At 45.1% G+C, this 19569-nt stretch overlaps 1 protein-coding gene across 2 annotated transcripts in view; it reads right to left on the reverse strand.

The window, feature by feature from the left end:
* Positions 1-5684: 5684 nt before the first annotated feature.
* The window catches only part of TTYH3 (tweety family member 3), a 113860-nt gene continuing 99975 nt past the window's right edge, over positions 5685-19569 (reverse strand). Inside the window, exons 14-15 of one of the 2 annotated variants that reach the window (XM_075899611.2) lie at positions 17942-18043; positions 5685-11920 (exon numbers count right to left, since the gene is read on the reverse strand). In XM_075899611.2, coding sequence (XP_075755726.1) covers positions 17963-18043 — 81 coding nt within the window. In that variant the 3' untranslated portion in view covers positions 5685-11920; positions 17942-17962. The remainder of the gene's footprint in view (positions 11921-17941; positions 18044-19569) is intronic. The other variant, XM_075899612.2, reaches the window with a different exon arrangement.

The raw sequence follows: 19569 nt of genomic DNA on the forward strand, positions 1-19569 counted from the left end.
CCACCTCAAATTTCTTCGCAACCTCCAGTTTGGGAACCCATGACACAGATTTTTCCCCCCTCGCATGCTTTTAACCTTGCCCTGAAGCAAATCTAGGAGGCAACTCAGGGCTGTGGCCAGACAAGACAGATTGCTAATGCTCACTCAGAGCATCTGTGCAAAGGAGGGTGCTAAGCCCCTCATGGCAGGTGTGAAGTCAATCAATTCAAGATTGCATGAGTACAAGCACTCCTGTGAAAGCTTCCAGGCCAGTCATATTTCTAGGGCAGCAGCCAGCCTAGCGCTTGATAATCCCTCTTTCTTCTTCCCAAGCCCTTTCTTGTGCCAGGCACCACCACACTCACCCTATCAGTCAGGAGTATTTGTACCTTGCCAATCAGTTTCTGCTATGCAGAGCAGGGACTGATATAGCCCTCCCCTGTACGACTGAGCACAGAGGGAGTACTTAATGAAGCCCACTTCTGGCTGAGGGGCTATAGCTAGCAGAGGGGAATCATGCTATTGAAGTTACGCACAAGGGGTTTTCCTCTAGCTCCTTTTCAGAGCCCAGGTCCCAGCATAGCCAACTAGACATTGGCTGGGGCAGGACTCCCACAAGGTGCTCAGCATGGCTGTATCCTAGCACAGTGGGGTCAAAACGGTTGTAAGGAACAAAAAAATGTTGGCCAACACCCCATTTTTGGAAGTGACTAACCAAAGCGCAGACCCAGGGCCAGTTTATGAATGCAACTGCGCTGCAGCGTATGCACTGAAACATACAGGCTACCACTCCTGTATACGGTACATGCATGCAGTTATGCTGACAAAGGCTCCTTTGCTGGGGCTCAGGCTACTGCTTGTCCAGACAAGCCAGTTGGTGAGTGACACTGTGACTATTGTTTTGTACTCTAGGGGCCTCTCACTTTACAGACAGACATCGCTCTCTGTGTGGGGCTTCAAACTTCTCTTTTCAGGCTTCTGCTTAAGAGGCAGTTGTCTCTAGCAGCCAAGAGTCTAGAGTCAGTAACTGAAGTGCTCCTTCCCAGGACAGCTGCAAGGGCCTGTGCATTCAGGCAGACAAGCAAACTGAGTCACACTCTACCTTGCAGGTGTGTAATGGGGGAAGAGGGCAAAGCCCCTGCTCCATAGAAATTACATTTTGCCCCTTGGCCAATGTCTAGTGGGTGTCACCTATGCCTCAAGTGCTATGAAAGATGACAGGCAAGAGGTACATGACAGCCCCAGAGCTGGCATGTGATTTTGGAAGAGATTTGTTCAATCCAAGGATGTTAAGTGCCATGTAACTGACTTATCAAATAGTTGATACATTTTTGCATTGACTATTTGATTAGTCGATGGGGGGCATTGCACCTTTGAAACACCCTGCTGGCAATTCAAAGGGGCAATGTACATTGAGACTGGCATCAGCTGTGCAGCACTGCACCTTTGAAATGCCACTGCTACGGATAGCCTACAAGTTTCCCCCCTGCCTCTATCTGAAAATCGACTAAACCATAACATCCCTAGTTAAAACTTTGTAACAGCCACTGATTTTAGGTATCCATTTTGAGACTTTGGATCCAAATTTCAGAGCTCTCACAACTGCCACTAACTTCAACTGATAATTAACAAGTGTGGCCCTCTGCTGCTCTTCATTCCCCTTCCCCCCCCCCCCCCAAAAACCAGAGCCGCCACCACCTTTTGACAAAAGGTGCTTGGAGAACCTTAGCTGGACAGAGCAATTCTAATCTCTGAAGCTTAATTCTGACCACTACTTAACCCTCACTGCACGGTTCTGCCAGGAGCTTGTCCCTGAGCACAGAGCTGCACTTTGTCTCCTCCTGCCGCATGCTGCAATGTTCAAGTGTGCAGCGAGCCCTCCCTGTTGGGAAAGGGCAGAGCAGTGTGACCTGTAAAGAGGCTATTGTTCCCCCATCAATGTGGAGGTGGCACACACCTTCTGAGCCCTACTGGGAGACAAACCTGGTAAAATATTTACACTGCAAAGGGGACAGGGACTTGCTTCTCCCTCATGCGAGATGCTTGATTGCTCCTCACAGATTCCAGTGGAAGCCAAACACACAGACAAGCTCAGGTTTAATAATCTCAGATTGGGAGGAAAGAGGGAAAGGACACAGGCACTTCCTCTCTAAGCACATGCTTTCCCTAGGAGCCTGAGAGAGAGAGAGAGAGAGGATGATGAAGCACAGACGGCAATCATTAGGGAAGGGAAAGAAGCAGGCCGTGCCCAGAGACTAGTTCTTCCAGATCATTGGCCAGGCAACACAGTGAACTTAGCACTGTACCTGTGTATGACACAGCCAGGGACGTGTGGCCTACTGGAGGAGTTGCACTATACAGCCAGGCTACGTCTACACTGGCATGATTTTCCGAAAATGCTCTTAACGGAAAAGTTTTCCATTAAAAGCATTTTCAGAAAAGCGCGTCTAGATTGGCCATGGACGCTTTTCCGCAAAAAAGCCCCGATCACCATTTTCGCGATTGGAGCTTTTTTGCGGAAAACAGCACTATGCTGTTTACACTGGCCCTCTTGAGCAAATGATTTGCGCAAAAGGGCTTTTGCCCGAACAGGAGCAGCACAGTATTTCCGCAAGAACACAGACGATCTTACATGAGAGAGAGTCAGTGTTCTTGCGGAAATTCAAGCGGCCAGTGTAAACAGCTAGCAAGTTTTTCCGCAAAATCACATGATGCTGCGGAAAAACTTGCCAGTCTAGAGACAGCCCCAGAGTATATTCATTAGTGCTGTCTCTCACTGCTCCCCAACTAGATTATTCCTAGCTGAGTTCCAAGTATAAAGATACAGATTTCAATTATATTAACAAGCAAGAGCCATAAAAAGGAAGTTCAGATCTTCAGTCAGATTCAAACCAACACATCTCCCCGCTTTGTGGAGATAAACAAGTCTCCAGCAGCAGAGAAGTGCTCAAGCGTCCAATAGTTTTTAGACCAAGAACAGTGGGTGGCTGCTGGTTTCTACAGAGAGAAATACACCACCACTGGCCTGACCAGAATCTCTTCAGATGTCAGTGACTCACCCCCCTCCAATTCTTGATATTTGTTCATGGGTCAAATACCACCAACTAGCCAGAATCCTTCATGGTTTCCCCCAAGGGAATTTGTAAAGCAGTCTGATCCTAAAGAGTGTCTTAATCCTGAAGTGGCACATGAATTGAGTAATTTCTTGAGCATGACACCTGTTCCATATTAGGATTTAGGCTCTTCCTTTTTAATTCCCCTTTATTACAGGGGCTTTGTGGCAATCATGGCCTCCCAACATCTCGCCCAGACTCAAAACCCATCTCCTATTGGTGCCCATTGCTAGATCAGTCACTAATTAGCATCTAAGGCTGAGCAGAAACTCAAATCTCCAGGCACAGATCAAGTAGTGGATACCTAAAGCCTTTCCCCACTATTTGAGCCACTAAGTTCACCACCCTCTATCTCCAGAAACAGGGAGGCAGGCAAGACGGGAATAATTCCTAAGGATCCCATGCATCACAAGGTACTGGACTCCTCTCCAAACCAAAATGGGTTAGTGATATGTCTCTGCAGCCCTGGGACTGTAAACTGCAAACCCCAGGTGGCTGCTGCCATCTGGTGGTGACATTCAAATCTGCTGTATAATTTTATGCAGTAGATCAACGAAAGCGAGGAGTCGTCCCGTGGCACCTTACAGACAAACAGATTTATTGGAGCATAAACTTTCGTAGGCAAAGACCCACTTCGTCAGATGCCCACAAAAGCTTATGCTCCAATAAGTCTGTTAGTCTAAGGTGCCACAGGACAACTCCTCGCTTTTGCGGATCCAGACTAACACAGCTACCCTCCGATACTGACAGCAGATCAGAGCTACATAATAAAGGTGACTACCACTGAAACTGAACCCTAGTTTCTCAAAGCAAGTTCCATGCAGTTTGGGTTAAAAAGCTTTTTTTTTTTTAAATTGAATCCTTCTCATTGCCTGATTTCTCTGCATTCTCTCTAGTCCCATTCTCAATTCCTTCCCTCCTGTAAAAGCACTTTCCATCCATGTACATTCTTTTCTCCCTCAAGCATCTTAGGGGGAGAGTCACTGGGAAAGGAGTTAATCAACTGAAACAATTGTTCAGAGGTGGAGGCACTATCATGAGTTTAGCTTTACTGAGGTTTCCTGGATTTAAATTTTTTCCATGTACATGACCCTTGATTTGCACCCTGAGCTGCAGCAGGGAGTAGAACACAGACAGTAGCTAGTAACAAAAACCCTTGAAGAAGACTGATACAAGTATTCAGAACACAGCAACCAAAATTGCACTACAGGAAGGAAAAGGATTTACTATTGCAATCAGGAGGATATGACAGAGGAACAGCAGAAACAAACAGCACTCTTTTTGGCTAGTCTGCAACCAGTAAAGGAGGGAGACAAGTCAGCTAAAAACCGCTCCAGCCATTTTGCCTTGAGGCAGTATTTTTATGGAGCAATTTGTATTAATTTTGTAGTCTTCTAAAGGAATCCAGGAGGGGCTAAGCTGGGCCCTCTCCCACTGTATTAATAAATATTAGTAATGTTAAAAATAGTTTAATATGGTAACCACGTATCTGCTAAAAAAAACTTTGCAGTTCAAAGCCTGCCGTGTGTGTAAGTATAAAGCTTAAGCTTTATACTGCAGAGTAGCCGCTCCCCCCCCCCCCGGGGGAACTGGGCTGTCAGCTCCTGCCAGCCTGACTCCCATGGAGGAGGCTTTGCTGCCCTGCCACCTTCCTGGGAACTGGCTGAGTGTAATCAATACCATTAACTGATATTGACTAAATGGTTATTCGGCTACACTCTAACATCCCTAGTAAATATGGGAATGTGCAGTTAAGGTTCACCAGCAAAGCGAACCCTTCGCATTTGTTGCTGTTCAAGCATACTACAAAGAAGCACGTTATGAGCTTTTGGAACTACCATAAAACCCAGCCCTCCGGTTGATGTGTCCTACGTGTTACCTGGATAGCCCCCATAGCACAGTATGAAGATTATCAGATGTGTGGTGAACAGGTGGCTGGGCAAATGCCTACCCACACCCTGCCATCAACAGTTCAGCCATTTCACCTGGACACTTGTCATGTCTGAAGGAGACAAATGGTCAGTGCTGTGACCGATAGTAATCAGTTTTCAAAACTCAATGGATCCAGTAATTTTCCTACCAAAATGCCCAAACACAAACTCTTCAGTAGAGACTAAATTTTAAATTGCTTTTAAAAGGGTCACCTTGGCTTTAGAATTTTCTTTTTTTTCTCCTTACGGTAAATAGAATTAAAGTTTTCTTGTGTCTCCAGAAATTGTTCTGAAATTCTCTGGTGCATACCAAGTCCACATTTGGAACCCACTTATAAACCCAAGACAGACCCAGGATTTCTAATGGCCATATTAGCAGACTCAAAATTATATCCCCCATAAGGCACCAAATCTGGAAACACTTGTGCAAATGCTTAACATTACCAGTTAACACACATGGTTGCACTAGCAGGATCGACACCTACACTGATCTGATCTCAGTGCAACACCTAGCAGTATTGTTTCTATTCCTTTTGCTTCCAGAAGCTTTCCTTCGCATTGTAGAATGTTATGAATATGTAGTGTAGTAACAGGCAAAATGTGGTTAAAAATTTAAAGCAAGAGATCCTACCAATAAAAGTTACAAAATTGGACAGTGCTATGTAGTTTCATTTTTGTTTATTTTAAAACATTAAACTCAAGCCGAATAGAAACCACAGAAGTTACATTTAGGTTTTTTAGTATTTGCAAAACAAAAATTACAGTAAAAAATAGCTACCATACAATCAAGAAAACTACAAAAGAAAAAGGAAAGATACAAAATGGGCTCACTCTTCAGTTTAACCCTCACAATTTAAAAACATTTTAGGTAAGTGCAGGAATACTTGAAAGGAACTAGCAGGTCCAAAGGTTTAAAAAAAGTATATATTTATATATTATACATATATGTATATAAAGTGGTATGATATACAGCCATTATGGTTAAGAAGAAAACAAAAAAATTAAAAAAGGCCAGTTACATGTTCACCAGTAAGTTTCCGTGCACAGTGTCAAAAACAAATAAAAAAAGCTTCCCTCTTAAAGATGATGGCTAATTAAACCCACAGGGACCTCCCAGCTCACACTTGCTAACAAGGGACCCAACCTGAGGCATGCCATGCAACAGCTGGGCCACTAGGGTTTGATCCAAAGGCGACTGAAGTCAATAGGAGTCTCTCCCACTGACTTCAGTTGCCTTTGATTTTGGGCCCCTGGAGACGTCTGCTGGTTGATTTGGAATGGGAGGTGGTTTGCAATTGCACGGCACAGAGATGCAGTACTGAAAACAGTGCCTAGAAAGCCCCTGATGGCAGAGTTACCCTTTTTAGATTAACACATCACACTTTGCATATTGTTTTACAATTCATGTTGTCCATGCACTCGGACTGATATACAGTTTCACCTCTCTCCAATAAATAAATTGTACTGTCAACAATTCCCAAACCCTTCCCAGTGGTGGGCACCCACCATTTTTACAATGGGAAGGTGAAGCACAGAGAGGCTAATTGATTGGCCCCAAGTCACCTTGCAAATGAGTAGCAATCTGGAATAGGAGTTACAAGTCCAAGTCCTGTGCTTTACCCACTGGTTATCCCCCCTTCTCCACATCTGATGGAGCCCCATGCTTACAGCAGAGGGGCGGGAGGTTCCACTCACCGGCTCTTTTCACAGTTTAGGAATAAGGAACAGTCTAGAATTTCTTACTATGCCGACCATATATCGGTCACACCCCAGTGTCAGCCTCCTGCTGAAGGGGAGATTGGAGTGCAAAGTGAAACACATGCAGGACCAGGGCTGGGTGCCCTGTCCTGGGGGGCTGGAACAATTTGTATAGTGAGTATGCTGGGCACCATTAAACCAAACTATAAACTCTGTATACGATTGAAACCACTTCAGGCTATGGAATGCTGCAGCACCTCCTACACCCCAAGTTCCAGCACCTTGCCCTGCCAAGTCCTCTTTCTCGACGAGCAGCAGAGTCTATCAGAGATTGGTGGAGAATGTTCCATCCGATTCAGTTTGCTGGGGCCTTGTCCAGTTGTGGGAGAATGGGCCTTTTTGTTGCAGTGCAGGAGGCCAGAAGCTTTGCTTCCCTCAATTCTCCTCATTACACCTTGTCTCTACTGGGGAGCCTGGCTCTGTCTAGAACAGAGAGCCATGCCACACTAATGCCTCCCACCCAGAGTTTCAGATCTTCTAGGCTGCACTGTCAGAAATACACCACCCAGGAAACAGGCTAGAGGGAAGGAGTGCTTGGACAGCCAGAATGCACTCCTTTTGGATTTCTGGCCACGTTCCAGGAACAGACCCTGGAGGTGCTGGTTGTGATCAATGCAGCAGAACTCTCCAATACCACCCAGATGTGTTCTGCTGATCCTTGCAATGCAGGGAAAGAAAAAGCCAGAACTAGAGGCCCTTTCTCCCTCAAAGCAACACCGTTCCTTTCAGCACCATGAGGATCTTCGTTATTTACTTACTTCATTCATCCCTCAGCTCCACAGGTCCTGCTGTTTATCATCCGTCTGACAGAGGATGGGAACCCACCTCCCCCTACGTCAGCTTGCAGGGGCCCAGTCAACAGGGTGACACCCTCCCTCTTTCTGCCCCCAAAGGGCTTTGTGGTCTCTCTGCACTGACCTCAAGCCTTGGTTGCTCCCAGAAGAGAGAAACTGGACCCCGGAGTAAGATATGGGCTATTGTCTATGGGCACTATTCTGCGGAGCACGTTGTTCACATGTGCTACCCGTATCATAGTGCCAAGACTTACAAGCAGAGCACAAGGCCAACCCACGAGGCTGCTCTCTCTGGAAAAGCCTGAGGTGTGCACATGAATAGTACAGGTTAGAAAGGAAACGTCCGTGCAAATGCCCCCAGGGCCATTCCAAAAACTCCCTGTGCAAAGATGGCCAGTTCAAAGCACTCAAAAGGACATTCTTCTGTGCCCTCTGACTTCTGGCAATACAAATTAATACCTTTCATGTGGGGAGAACTCAGAGGGTGGGTGGGGAGCAATCAAATGCCAACCTCTCCCCAATCAGGTCACGTGATGGATGCTGCAATCTCCATTTGCACCCTTTTATCAGCAAGTAAAATGAATTCAGTTAATATTACATACAGGATACAAACACTACAGTTATTTTCCCAAGACAGCACAAGAAATTCACAGCCAAGTCTTGATTCGATTTCCTTTACAATTACAATGCAGTTCTGAACACGAGAGTCCAACATGCTATTTACATTTCACATTGTGGAGATGTGTGTGTGTGTGTGTGTGTGCTTGAAAGGTCTCCGTTCCAAAAAAAAAAAATCAAAATATCATTTGTATGTGATGGAGCCAAAAGAAACCAAACAAACCAGACATGCCAATGACTGCATTTGTGCTTCAAAGAAAAAACAAAACAAAACACCAAAAACCTTTGATGAAGCGTCTTCTCTGCTGCTGTGCCCTTTGTAAGGATACAGATACTGCCTCTGGTTCTGCTGTAAGCAAGGCGCCCGGAGAGCCGAGTCTCATGTTTCCCCTGAATATCAGAGCCATGTACTAATAAGCCTTTGTGGCTCTGGGTCTGAGATGGTGTGCTGTGGACAAGTCAGCTGGGACATATATTCTGAGTGATCTGGCATTGATGCTTCACATGTTAAAACGCAATAGAAATTACAAGAGAAAAAAAGACACTAGTTTTACTCACTGTATCTAAGACTCCATGACCAGTAGTGCCACTTACAGGTTACTCTGCCAAGTGCCTGTCCTGACCCCGCCGGTAATGAGGGGCTGAGTGGGGGAGACTCTGGGACATCCTGAATTTTGAGAGGTGTACTCTGTGGCCATGCAGTGCCCACATGCATTCTGGTTTGCACACAGACTACACCAGGCTGGTCACTTAAGACTACAGCGATCACGTCACACCTGTGCTAATAAGCACATGCTTCTGGCTCCGCAGCAGATCAGTTAGGACTCGTGCCTAGAAATGGTACACTGCTGCTCAATGATGCATATAAAAAAATAAATAGAAACAGTGTGTTAAAATACAGAGGTCCCAGTATCACATGCAGTGGGACAACAGGGCTCTGACTCTTCACAAAAGTGCAAAATCCATGTCCATAAAGGAAGTCCTGGAATCACACAGTACAGAGAGCACACAGCTCACACTGCAGTCTTGTTTGGCTGGCCACACAGGTAGTGTCCAGTGTCCCACAGGTTTCTTCCTTAAACACACTAAGTCACAGAGCGCAGATCTCCAATCAGCAACTGGCTACAGCCTTTGAACCCTCAGAATGTGTTCTGGACAGTACAAACAATTAAGCCAAGCCTGGATACTGTGGTGAAAGGTATCCCCTCTTCTTAACTACCAGCAATGGCTCTGGCATGCTGACCCCCCTACCTCTAAAGCCCAATGGGAAAAGCCATGTGTCCTTTATACCGAAGTTGCCCACAGCTGTTTGACTGACCTTTATTTCCTGCTCTATGCTTTTAAAAGAACTTCGTAAAGTCACTCTTAAAAGGACTTCGTAAAGAAGCTGCCCACAGCAGTTTTTGGGGCAGCTCCTCTAAATCTAAGCCTGAATTAGTTGAATCTGGGAAGCCCCTGACAGCCAGCATGGGAAATTATCCAACCGACTAGGGAAAAAAAAAAAATAGAGAACTGTTTCTCTCTAAACTTACAAAATGTGGTTTCAGTTTTCCTCACTTAGTCATATCAGCTGTTACATTATGAGCATCCAATTGTCCTGAGGCTTGTAAGCCAGCAATGCCACATGCTTGTATACCAACCACCCCCCCCCCCCCACACACACACGGCTTTAAAGGATCTGGGATGGACATAACTAGCATTTACTCTGAAGCCTCCTCTTCTGGAAAACCAATCCGTGAGCTATTTTCCTTCCTCTTTTCTTCCTCCATTACTCCAAAGGTTGGATGCTAGTCCATTAGTGGCTTCTATCTCCTTGAGAGGTCTCAAAACTACTGCTGCTTTTCTTGGAGAATGTACCATCAGGAAGCACTGACATCCTACTTAATCATCTGTAGAATATGTAAAATGTTTCCAGAGCAGTGATCTCGTTCAGAGCAAAGGCAGATTGCTAGGCTGACTGGTCCATATTATGGACATCCATTATACAGAACAAACTGAAAGATGAAAAAGGAGTTCTGATGCAGTCCGGACATTGTGGTGCTAGATTTGAACCACATGTATCCAATGTATGAGATTTTTGTACTAGACTTCTGTTTCTTGCTCAAGTTTCCCTAAGCAACTAGGTTAAGACAACTTCTACAGAAAGGATGATTCTTTTCTATATCTGGAGTATAAAGTTCATATCCAGTTATCGCACAGGTTCTGGCTGGAGTCTGAGTAAAAAGTGGTTTATGTTCTGTAAGCACCATTCGTTGACTGAAAGTACAGAACTGGTGAAGGATGCTGCCCCCTGCAGGGACGCTCCACTGCCCTTGTGGCCCATGCACAGTGTGCAAGGAGATGTTATGAGTTTATTCACCTGTGCCTTGTCCATGGCAGCTAGTGGTTAGTCTTGGCCAGAACCAAACACAAACAAACAAAAACAAAAACACAAAACAAAACCTCGAACATTCACGTTTTAAGACTTTTTCTGATCCTGGAGCAGAGCAAAGGAGGCTGCAACCTTACTGTTCTTATGACAAGTTCCGGGCTGAGGCGCAGGATCCTTCTCTAAAGCCAACGCCTCGAGACTTTACTTTTCTATTCCAAATATAAACAAAAGAGTCCAACAATGGGTTACAAGTCACTCCTTGCATTTGCTACCAATCCACTAGACTTTATAATCTCACTTGCTGTGGCAAGTTGACTATCCACGAGACCTAATGCCAGGCTATTGCCCTAGAGATGTGAAACTATTTAGTGCAAAAAAAAAAAAAAAAATCTTAAATTTCACAAAGTCTTTTCCCGGAAAAATTTGGCACTAAGCGGGTTGCTGGCTCCTGTGCGTTGTGCACGCCCAGTCTCACTAAAGCAGTGCCCAGAATGCCCTCTCTGAGTAAGGGGCTCCCCTGGTGGAACAGAAAGGTCAGGCTCACAGCAATGGGCCAGTGAGGGGGTGCATCTGAGACATCTGGCTTGTGCTGAAAACTGCCTGCTTCTCCTCAAGAATGCAAAAGCTGGTTATAAAGGGGAAAGAAAAAGCTTTCTTAAAAAGTCACCAGAGGAGAGAAGGGAGCCCAGGTCAGATTCCCAGCTAACAGTGGATATCCAGTGACACAGGAAGGGGGCCTCCACAGAAGACAGCAGACAAGAGAACTTCTTTAGAAACACTAGGTACATGGGAATTTAAGACTGTACATAGGCATGGCTTTCTCGATCTGTACAGTACAGCTATGGGCTTCAAGCCTCTGCTTCTCCAATGCACTGCAGACTGGATCACTTCACAGCACGGAAGATTAGCAACATTTTTCCATCCAGTCCCTCTGTGGAATGGAGAGGGCAGGGGAGACTGAAGTAACAATATTTGCAAATGTTTCCTGATAGGCAGTTGACAAAGCTGGTCCCAGATAGATGAATCCCAGACAAGCTGGTGATTTTGCACAGGTTCTTGCATGCTTTCTCTCTCTCTCTCTAGATACAACTAGGTATAGGCTTAATTGGAAAGGGGGTTCCATTCAGATTGCCAATGTACAGGTACCAGGCTGAAGGAGTGGTCCGTATGAGAGAAGCAGAAGTTGTGCTGGGTTTGGGACAGGAAAGCAGGGTTGTTCTACATGGACAGCACAGGGTAGCAGCAGTTGGCACATTTGTTTAGTTTTACTGTGTGTATATGTTTTTAATGCACACTGCCAGAGTCTGGACGAGGTTGGTTGGTAGCGAGGTATTTGGCTCTCATGCTGGAGGTGTACTGGAGGAAGACAAAAAAAAAAAAACAGACAGTAAGTCAGAATGATTGATGTGAACTCTGATTCAGACTATTAGCACCTCTCAGCTCACTTGGTTTAATATTTACTGCTTACCATCGAGTCCTGAGCACCGTCCTTTGAGGCTCTAAGACACAATCTTTCATAGTCCATTACATAGTCAATTCTGAGTGACTAAAACTTCTACACCTGCTACAAAAGGATGCTGGCTGAGGCCCTCAGGTAAGGACTAGCTGATCTAGTCAAGATGGAAATACCAGTATCGAGAAGCAACAGATAAATTCAGAATTTTTGGATTTAATAGGGAGAAGAAGAATGCACGTATAAAACCCCCTCTCAGTCACAATTTCAGTAGCTCTGCAGTTAGATTGCCACCTTTAGCCTAGAAGATGGGGAGGTTGGGGGTAGGTATGATCCATGTTCTCAGGAGAAGAAAGAAGTTAAGCCACCATATGCATCAAGAATAACTTAGAAGAGGTTAGCTGAGGTTCCACACAGGGTAGTCAAATGCTCACAAAGGCTGACCACACAGCTGGAACGAGATCGATATCCACTAACAGGGATGGTTAGTATCAAATCCTGGCTTTGGACACAGGTTTCCCACAGCCTGGCAGTAACAAGGACCGATGCTGGGGTGTGGGTGGAAATTCATGGTGACTAGGATTTGTTTTTAGAAGATGACTCCAATGGTGTTCGATAGCTGAATCACACAAACCCATCCAAACCATCTTCAGTTTTGCTAGAGCACAGCAATGAAACCCACAACACCAGGACTTGTACACAGCAGAGAGAACAGACACCCAGCGCCTTCATGCAGACGTAAACATGTTACTGTCTCCAGATGGAATTCCACCTTGTGTTCCTCTGGCTTAATAAGGGCTTTACAGTTGGACAAAAAGGAGAAGCAGATGTCAGCAGGGTTAATTCCTGCTTCCCACCTTTACAAAGAGGTGCTAGGAACTCTCTCTACTTCCTGATAATGCTGCTCACAAATGCTGATTTTTCAGTGCCTTTAAGCTGTGTCTCTGAAAGTGGCAAGTTCACCTAGCAACAACAGATATGTAGTTCTATAACTATGAGTACAAATTAGACTCCACTATGAACCACCTTTCCCATCTGATGAGACCACTGAAGTAGGGATGTAAAATCCCTTTTAATTAATTAGTTAACTAGTTAAACGTAATGATTAACTTAATGTTTATTGGGTTAACTGATTCAATGAGGGTGGGCGGGAGCTATTGCGGTGCATGAACACAGGAGAGACCAGAGCACAGCAGCGGTCCCCAACGCGGCGCCTGCGGGCGCCATGGCACCTGCCGGGGCATTTATGTGCACCCGCCGAGTGATCAGGGCTGGCCCTGCCGCAGGCGCGCAGCACATGTGCTGTGGTGGCCCTGCCCCTGGGCACACGCCGCATGCGCAGCCCCAAAAGGTTGGGGACCACTCGTGTACAGTAACAATTTCGATATTGTTCTGCCAGTGTCAATGTTATACAATATCTCACCACCGCCGAGTACAGTACATGGCCTCTCAGTTGTATTAGCTTCGAGAGATGCTGATACTTCACTTGTATACTCAATGATTGCTAATTTTTAAGAGCCTTCCTCCACCTGAACCGAGAGGGGACACAGGTGTTCTGTGGTAACAATTAGGGATGTGAAAGGTTAACTGGTAAGCATCATCTTACACAAATGATGTTTACCAGTTCTGGTGAATTGATACCTAGTATGGACTGAAGTGTGCAGTGGGCTGCTCCAGCCTCGCAGGCAGCCTGTTGTACCTCTTGATTGGAACAGCCCCTATCAGCAAGGAGTCTGGGCCTCCCACAAACAAGGGCTGCTCTGGTGGGGGCTGGGAGCCCTCTGGGCCATAGGAACAATGACCCAGCCTAGCACTAACTTCTAAATGTAGAAGAGCATGGTATGTCCTGCTGTGTCCTGGGTCCTCTTATTATTGAGAAAAAGAAAGGATTTTTTTTTCAAAAAAAGGAGTCTAGCCAGTACTATGGGTGATATTCTACAGCAGAGGGTAATTACAGTTGCCCCACAGCCCGCCAAAATAAAGTTTGGGACTGCGATGGAAACACACTGACTAGTTGAATGCAGTAAGCTCAAAGTGGTTTAACTCTAAGTTCTCCTCTGAGAAGCCCATATAAAAAGTCGAGAGTATTTCAAGGACTGCAAGGCAGAGCTGGATTCCCCCACTGGCGTCACTCAAAGCAGAAGAGGCTTCTAAAAGGAGACTTTTCCAGACAGCAGCACTCCATCTGTGTGGCGTGGGTGGGAAGCAGAGTGGGTAGAAGAGAAGTGGATAACTACATGAATTCCATCCTCCAAAAGGTTCTCAAAGGCAGGAGCGCGTTTAGCTAGAGAACCTTGGAACACTTTTTACACCCCTTCCTGGGCTGATCATACATGAAGACCTGCAGCAGCCTTCTGTGGAAGAACCATTCAATAAAAAGAACAGCAATCTAGTGGGGTGCGTTAAAGAATGAACCAGATACACCTAGTGGCATTCACCGGCCAAAAGATATTGGACTTGTTCCAGTGTATCCAGGATACGAAGTCTGAATAGCACCAAAAATAGAATAAATTCAGACTGAAGGGAAAATTGGATAGAAAGTGAAACAGAGGGTATTGTTTTAAATGCAAAACCTACCTTAAAACCACCATACAATGTCATGCAAGCTGAGAAAAGCCATGGAAGTCAGAATTAAGGCCCATTTTCTCAATCTGTGAATCTTGTCCCTTAGGGCATTGTCAATGTTACAATTTTCAACCAACTTGTAACCAGTTACTGCCAAGGTTAGTTCTAAATAGGGTTGTGCATCCACACACAACATAGTTAGAGCTTTGTAGCAAGGCAGCTAACAGCATTTTGCTCCTCTGAAGTCAGACCAACACTTCTTAAAACAGCTCACCTCATTGTTCTGCGAGTGTACACAGGACCCCTAACAGGGCTGGCTGGTCCTCAGAGTGCATCACCCCACTTGCTACAGATACCACTATGACATGTTACTCCTGGAGCACACTTCCAAGGGAACACGGGAAAGAGCTCAGAAAGATGCTAACATCAAGGTGGGCTCATAGATACAGGCGAACAGAGAATTACAACATCAGGAAGATTGCCAGGATACAACCAGAATTGAATTACCGGTAACCATTAAAGTGACCAAACATCTAACTGCATAGAAAGCCACTATTGTATATTGTTACAATGTGGACAATTTGGAGGGGAACAAACGCAAAAAACGTTTGCAGCTAAGTCACAGTACCATCCTCAAGTATCTGACACAAGCTTGAAGTTTTTGAGGTAGACAGTTGTATATAATTTCCTTAAAAAAAAAAAAAACACAACCAGCTTTCATAGAAGGTTATAAAATCATGTACTCTGGATCCTTCCAACATTCTGGCTATGACTCTCCAGGTACCTATAAACCTGCATTTTTTCTTTTTAAAGCCACTTAAAGCAATACAATTTTTAATGTTTATTTTGGTCATTTTGTTAGTTACTCTATTGGGCCATCATGAACGATACAGTAGATGGATATTTTGATTGTTCTGATGTCTTGTGCTTTGACACCACCACTTACCACCCGTCAGTAAGAAATGATATGGTACTGAGTACATTGGGGTGAGGGAGAGCACCGTGTCTTGCAAAGATGTTACAACACCAATGAGCTGAGCCCCCACTGAGGGAAAAAAACAAAAGTTCTCCCAGCATACATTGGCTAAGTAGCTTATACTTTGCAAGCATAAAAATTCTTGGCTGCAAAAAAAGACACACACTCAGTTATTTCAGTTTAAGAGCATGTATTTGAACACAAACCAGGTAAATCTTGTGGTTTTAGTGATAAAACATACCAGTGATATGCAAAGTACAAGACTGTACCAAGTACATGCACCATACCCATCCAACAGAACCCTTGCATATTCTTATGGGGGCATGGGAGGAATGTAGTACTTATGGATGGCAGCTTCCTTTAAAAAAAAAAAAAAAAAAAAAAAAAAAAAGCTAAAATCCCCAACACTTATCCAGGTTCAATCAGCCACAACTTGAAGCTTCTAGGCTTGAATTTTATTTAGTTTATTTATACAATTATCAGACAACTGTTGTTGTAATAAAAAAAAGATTTGCTTTTTTTTTTTCCCCCAGGGCAGGGAGACAGGGCCAGTCAGCAGATTCTGAAACCGAAGAGTTCTAATATTTAGGAGAACTGTACTTAGAAGCAGGGCTTAAGAGATGCACAATTTCTGCGATCCTGGGGAGAGAGTGAAAGAATTTTTCACCTTTTATTTTTGCAAAGCCGTATATGGACTCTGCATCTTTTGGTACAGAGAAAAGATTCTAGGCAGAGACTGTGTCAAGTTTCAGTCCAGAGACTATTTTAAATCCCGAGTCAAATCCCTGTAAAACAAGGTTTACAATAAACAGTGTTGATAGACCCTTAAACACAATGGTGCCAAGAACACCACTCTAATACCTGCAGGAATAAGGAAGCAGGAAAGCACCAAGCGCTGATGCCCAAAGAAGATCCCTGCACGAGTGCTCTAAGAGTGGAGAAAGCTGGGACATTCTGCAGAGCACAAGCATCATGCATTAATTGTTCACGTAGATTTTTCCATTCAGACACTGGCCACAGACTGCATCAAGGCAAAACTATTGCCCCCACCCCATAATTCAGCCAGCATATTAGACATCCACAAGCACATCACAAAGCAGAGCAAACAAAAGGCACGAACGCAGGCCAAGCAGTGACATGAGAAAAATGGTATCTCAGTGAGATGACAGCAGAGAAGCCCCAGCAGGAATGGCGGATGTGGAGTAGCAGCAGATTTATGTACAAATATGTCTGGGGATGGGAGGCAAACTGGATTGTGGGCCATACCAACCCAACTGGAAAGGAGCCTGCACTCCCAACAGTGCTAACATTTTCCATTTTGATTCAGTGGTGATTCGAGTTGTCTTTGTACTGATCACAACATTGTTTATCCCAGTTATAGTGTGCTGCCCAGGAATTCACGTTATACAACATGCTCCTGAACTCAACCAAGGCACACAGTTCATGAGCTATAAGACCTGGTGCCAACCACTTACTCATTCCTATTGCAACTAGTTCTGGTTGCCAACCACTAGGGGGAGGGTAGGAATATGGCCTATCCTGGAAGCGGATTGTCATCACAGCATATACACTAGTTACACTGACAACGAAGCAGTGCTAGGAAAGGACTCATTGGCACGCCATCCACAGTATATGCAGGACACTGAGGGAATGCTTTTGGCATAAAGAAGTATTGAAACAGAACTAGGCAGAATCAAGAATGTTAGTGCTTGTGTCTTTACATCAGGGAAAAGTCATTTACTTATAACCCTGAATGCAAGGATATAATGGAAAGCTGCATATGAGCTCGCAGTACAGCTGATAGTTCTAACAAGCAATGTGCAGGAGCAATTCTGGTTGGGTTTAAGATTCTTTGGCAGATCTTAATGAAAGTAGCAGAAAAAACTCTGGTTTCTTGCACATGCTATTGTATAGGTGAGCAAAGGAGTACTGATAAGGGTCAAGGGAAGCCAGAGGTGGTAACAGCTAGCCAGTCCCTATTAAATATATATATAGCTATGTTGATCCATATTACTGTTAGCAAGTGGATACACAGGATGAGGTTGTAGTGTGGGGCACTCTTTGATGCCAGATGTGGATACTGTTCCTCCACTTGGAATCTGTGGATTAAAGCAGCAGTGACTTTGGTTCCACCCTGAGGTATGGCTCTCTGGCTGTCAGAACGCATACAAGAAGCCTTGCCATAGTGAAATGTGGATACTGCTCCTTTAGTGAGCACCAGGGCAACCCTGGTTAGCGTCAACCCTTGGCAAGAGGGAATGCGGAGAGGTGCGGGGGAAGGAATGTGAAGAAATAAGGCGCTGGCCTGAGGTAAACAGTGCAGGGATGGAGGGGGGGGTGGGAGTGGAGGAAGGGTTGAGCGAGAAGGACCTTATTTCAGTACCTGTTCCATTTGCGGGCGCTGTTACCAGTACCTCCGTGCACTGTCCGAGGGCTTAAACTGCCAGCTCATATGGCTGCTACTGTCCATGGCAGCCAAATACAACTGTGATGACGCAGGAGAGAGAGAGAAAAAGAGAGTGCAGCCTCAACGTGCATGAAAAACACAGTGCAAGCAAGTGACACGCTGTGGTGTGTGCCAGTGACAGGGAGGGCTCTACCACCCTACGGGAATAGCCCTGGGACAAGAAGGAGGAGAACGATGAAAGGAATGACAGGGGGGGAAAAAGAATAGACAAACAATACAGTAGGTGATTAGCTCTTCTAAGGTCATCATGTCTGTCACAACCTGTTCCCACAATGAAAGTGGAGAAGGATACATCAGTCCTGGTCATGCACTGTCTCTTTACTCTGCCTGGGTGGTTCCTTTTTGCAGATCTCCGACATCCCTTCCCCCAAACAGGTGAACATGACTGCTGATATTTTTTCTGCGCACCCCCAAACTGCAGGGATTGTTTGCTGAATAAATGGGCTCAGTCTCCCCCTCACTTTTGAAATAGCCTCAGTTACTGAACACAAAGATTTGCCTACATATACTCTGGAGGATCCTCTACCTTAAGTGTCAAACACAAAGGGATTCATTCCCTTCCCTCACCCAAATGGTCTGTGAGCACTTTCGGAGGCAGTTCCTTCTATGTGGAATGCACATCCTCCTTCAGAAACTGAATTTTCTCCACTGCTTCTGTGCCGTTCCCTTCTCCTTGTATCCCAGTTTTCCCTGCCAGGACCATGCTCTCACCCCTACCTCCCACAGGTAGATAATGTCATCCCCCACATCCCTCTGGCTGCCCTCAAGTGAAATTCCTTTGAAAAAAACCCTTACCAGCATCTCTCCTCAGAAACAGTTGGAGGCACCAAGATTTAGCTCCACATTCAGGGCCATTAATGCAACCAGCTACTGAAGAACCAGGGAATCCTCTCCTCATGGTTAGAGCTCCTGCAGAAAGAAGCCTCCTTTCTTTGAGGCAGAAGAGCTAGGGGGTGGGAAATGCTGTATGGCAAGACCTTGCCTCAGAGGAATAAGATGAATAGGTCTGTGCAGCATTAAAGGGACAGTGCATTTGCTGTAACAGAATTCCAACAGTACAGCAGTGGTTTATGACACTACATTGAAAGCTGCGGCGACTTCTCTGCAGCCAGCCCCATTGCTGAGAGCTGATAACACGTTCTAAGTTCAAGCACTGAGTGTCAGGGACCCGAAACACATTTTTTGTTCATTTTAAGCAAGCTTCAAGAAGTCTGGCCAATCTATGAGAAATATAAAAATAGGTGCTGGTCTTCCTGTTTTCTAAATTTAGAAGAGGCAAAGCTTTTGTTGTATCAAGGCCCCATTCAGTGAACCAGGCTTAGCCCATGTGGTGTGGGCTTTCGATTAATTATAACCAGTGAGGCCCTATTAACGATGAAATCCTGTGTCCTCAGGTACAGTTAGCAGGATGGTTAGTTAGCATTCCGATGGCCCATGACAAAAGCTGGTATGGTAGTAATGAAATTTACAGTATCTAATTTTTTATATGCATAAATAAAAATCCATATTTTACTCAGACTAAAATGGCTCCCATGCTACTTCAA

This window comes from Pelodiscus sinensis, chromosome 15, assembly GCF_052426305.1.
Source record: "Pelodiscus sinensis isolate ZL-2025 chromosome 15, ASM5242630v1, whole genome shotgun sequence".
NCBI lineage: Eukaryota > Metazoa > Chordata > Testudines > Trionychidae > Pelodiscus > Pelodiscus sinensis.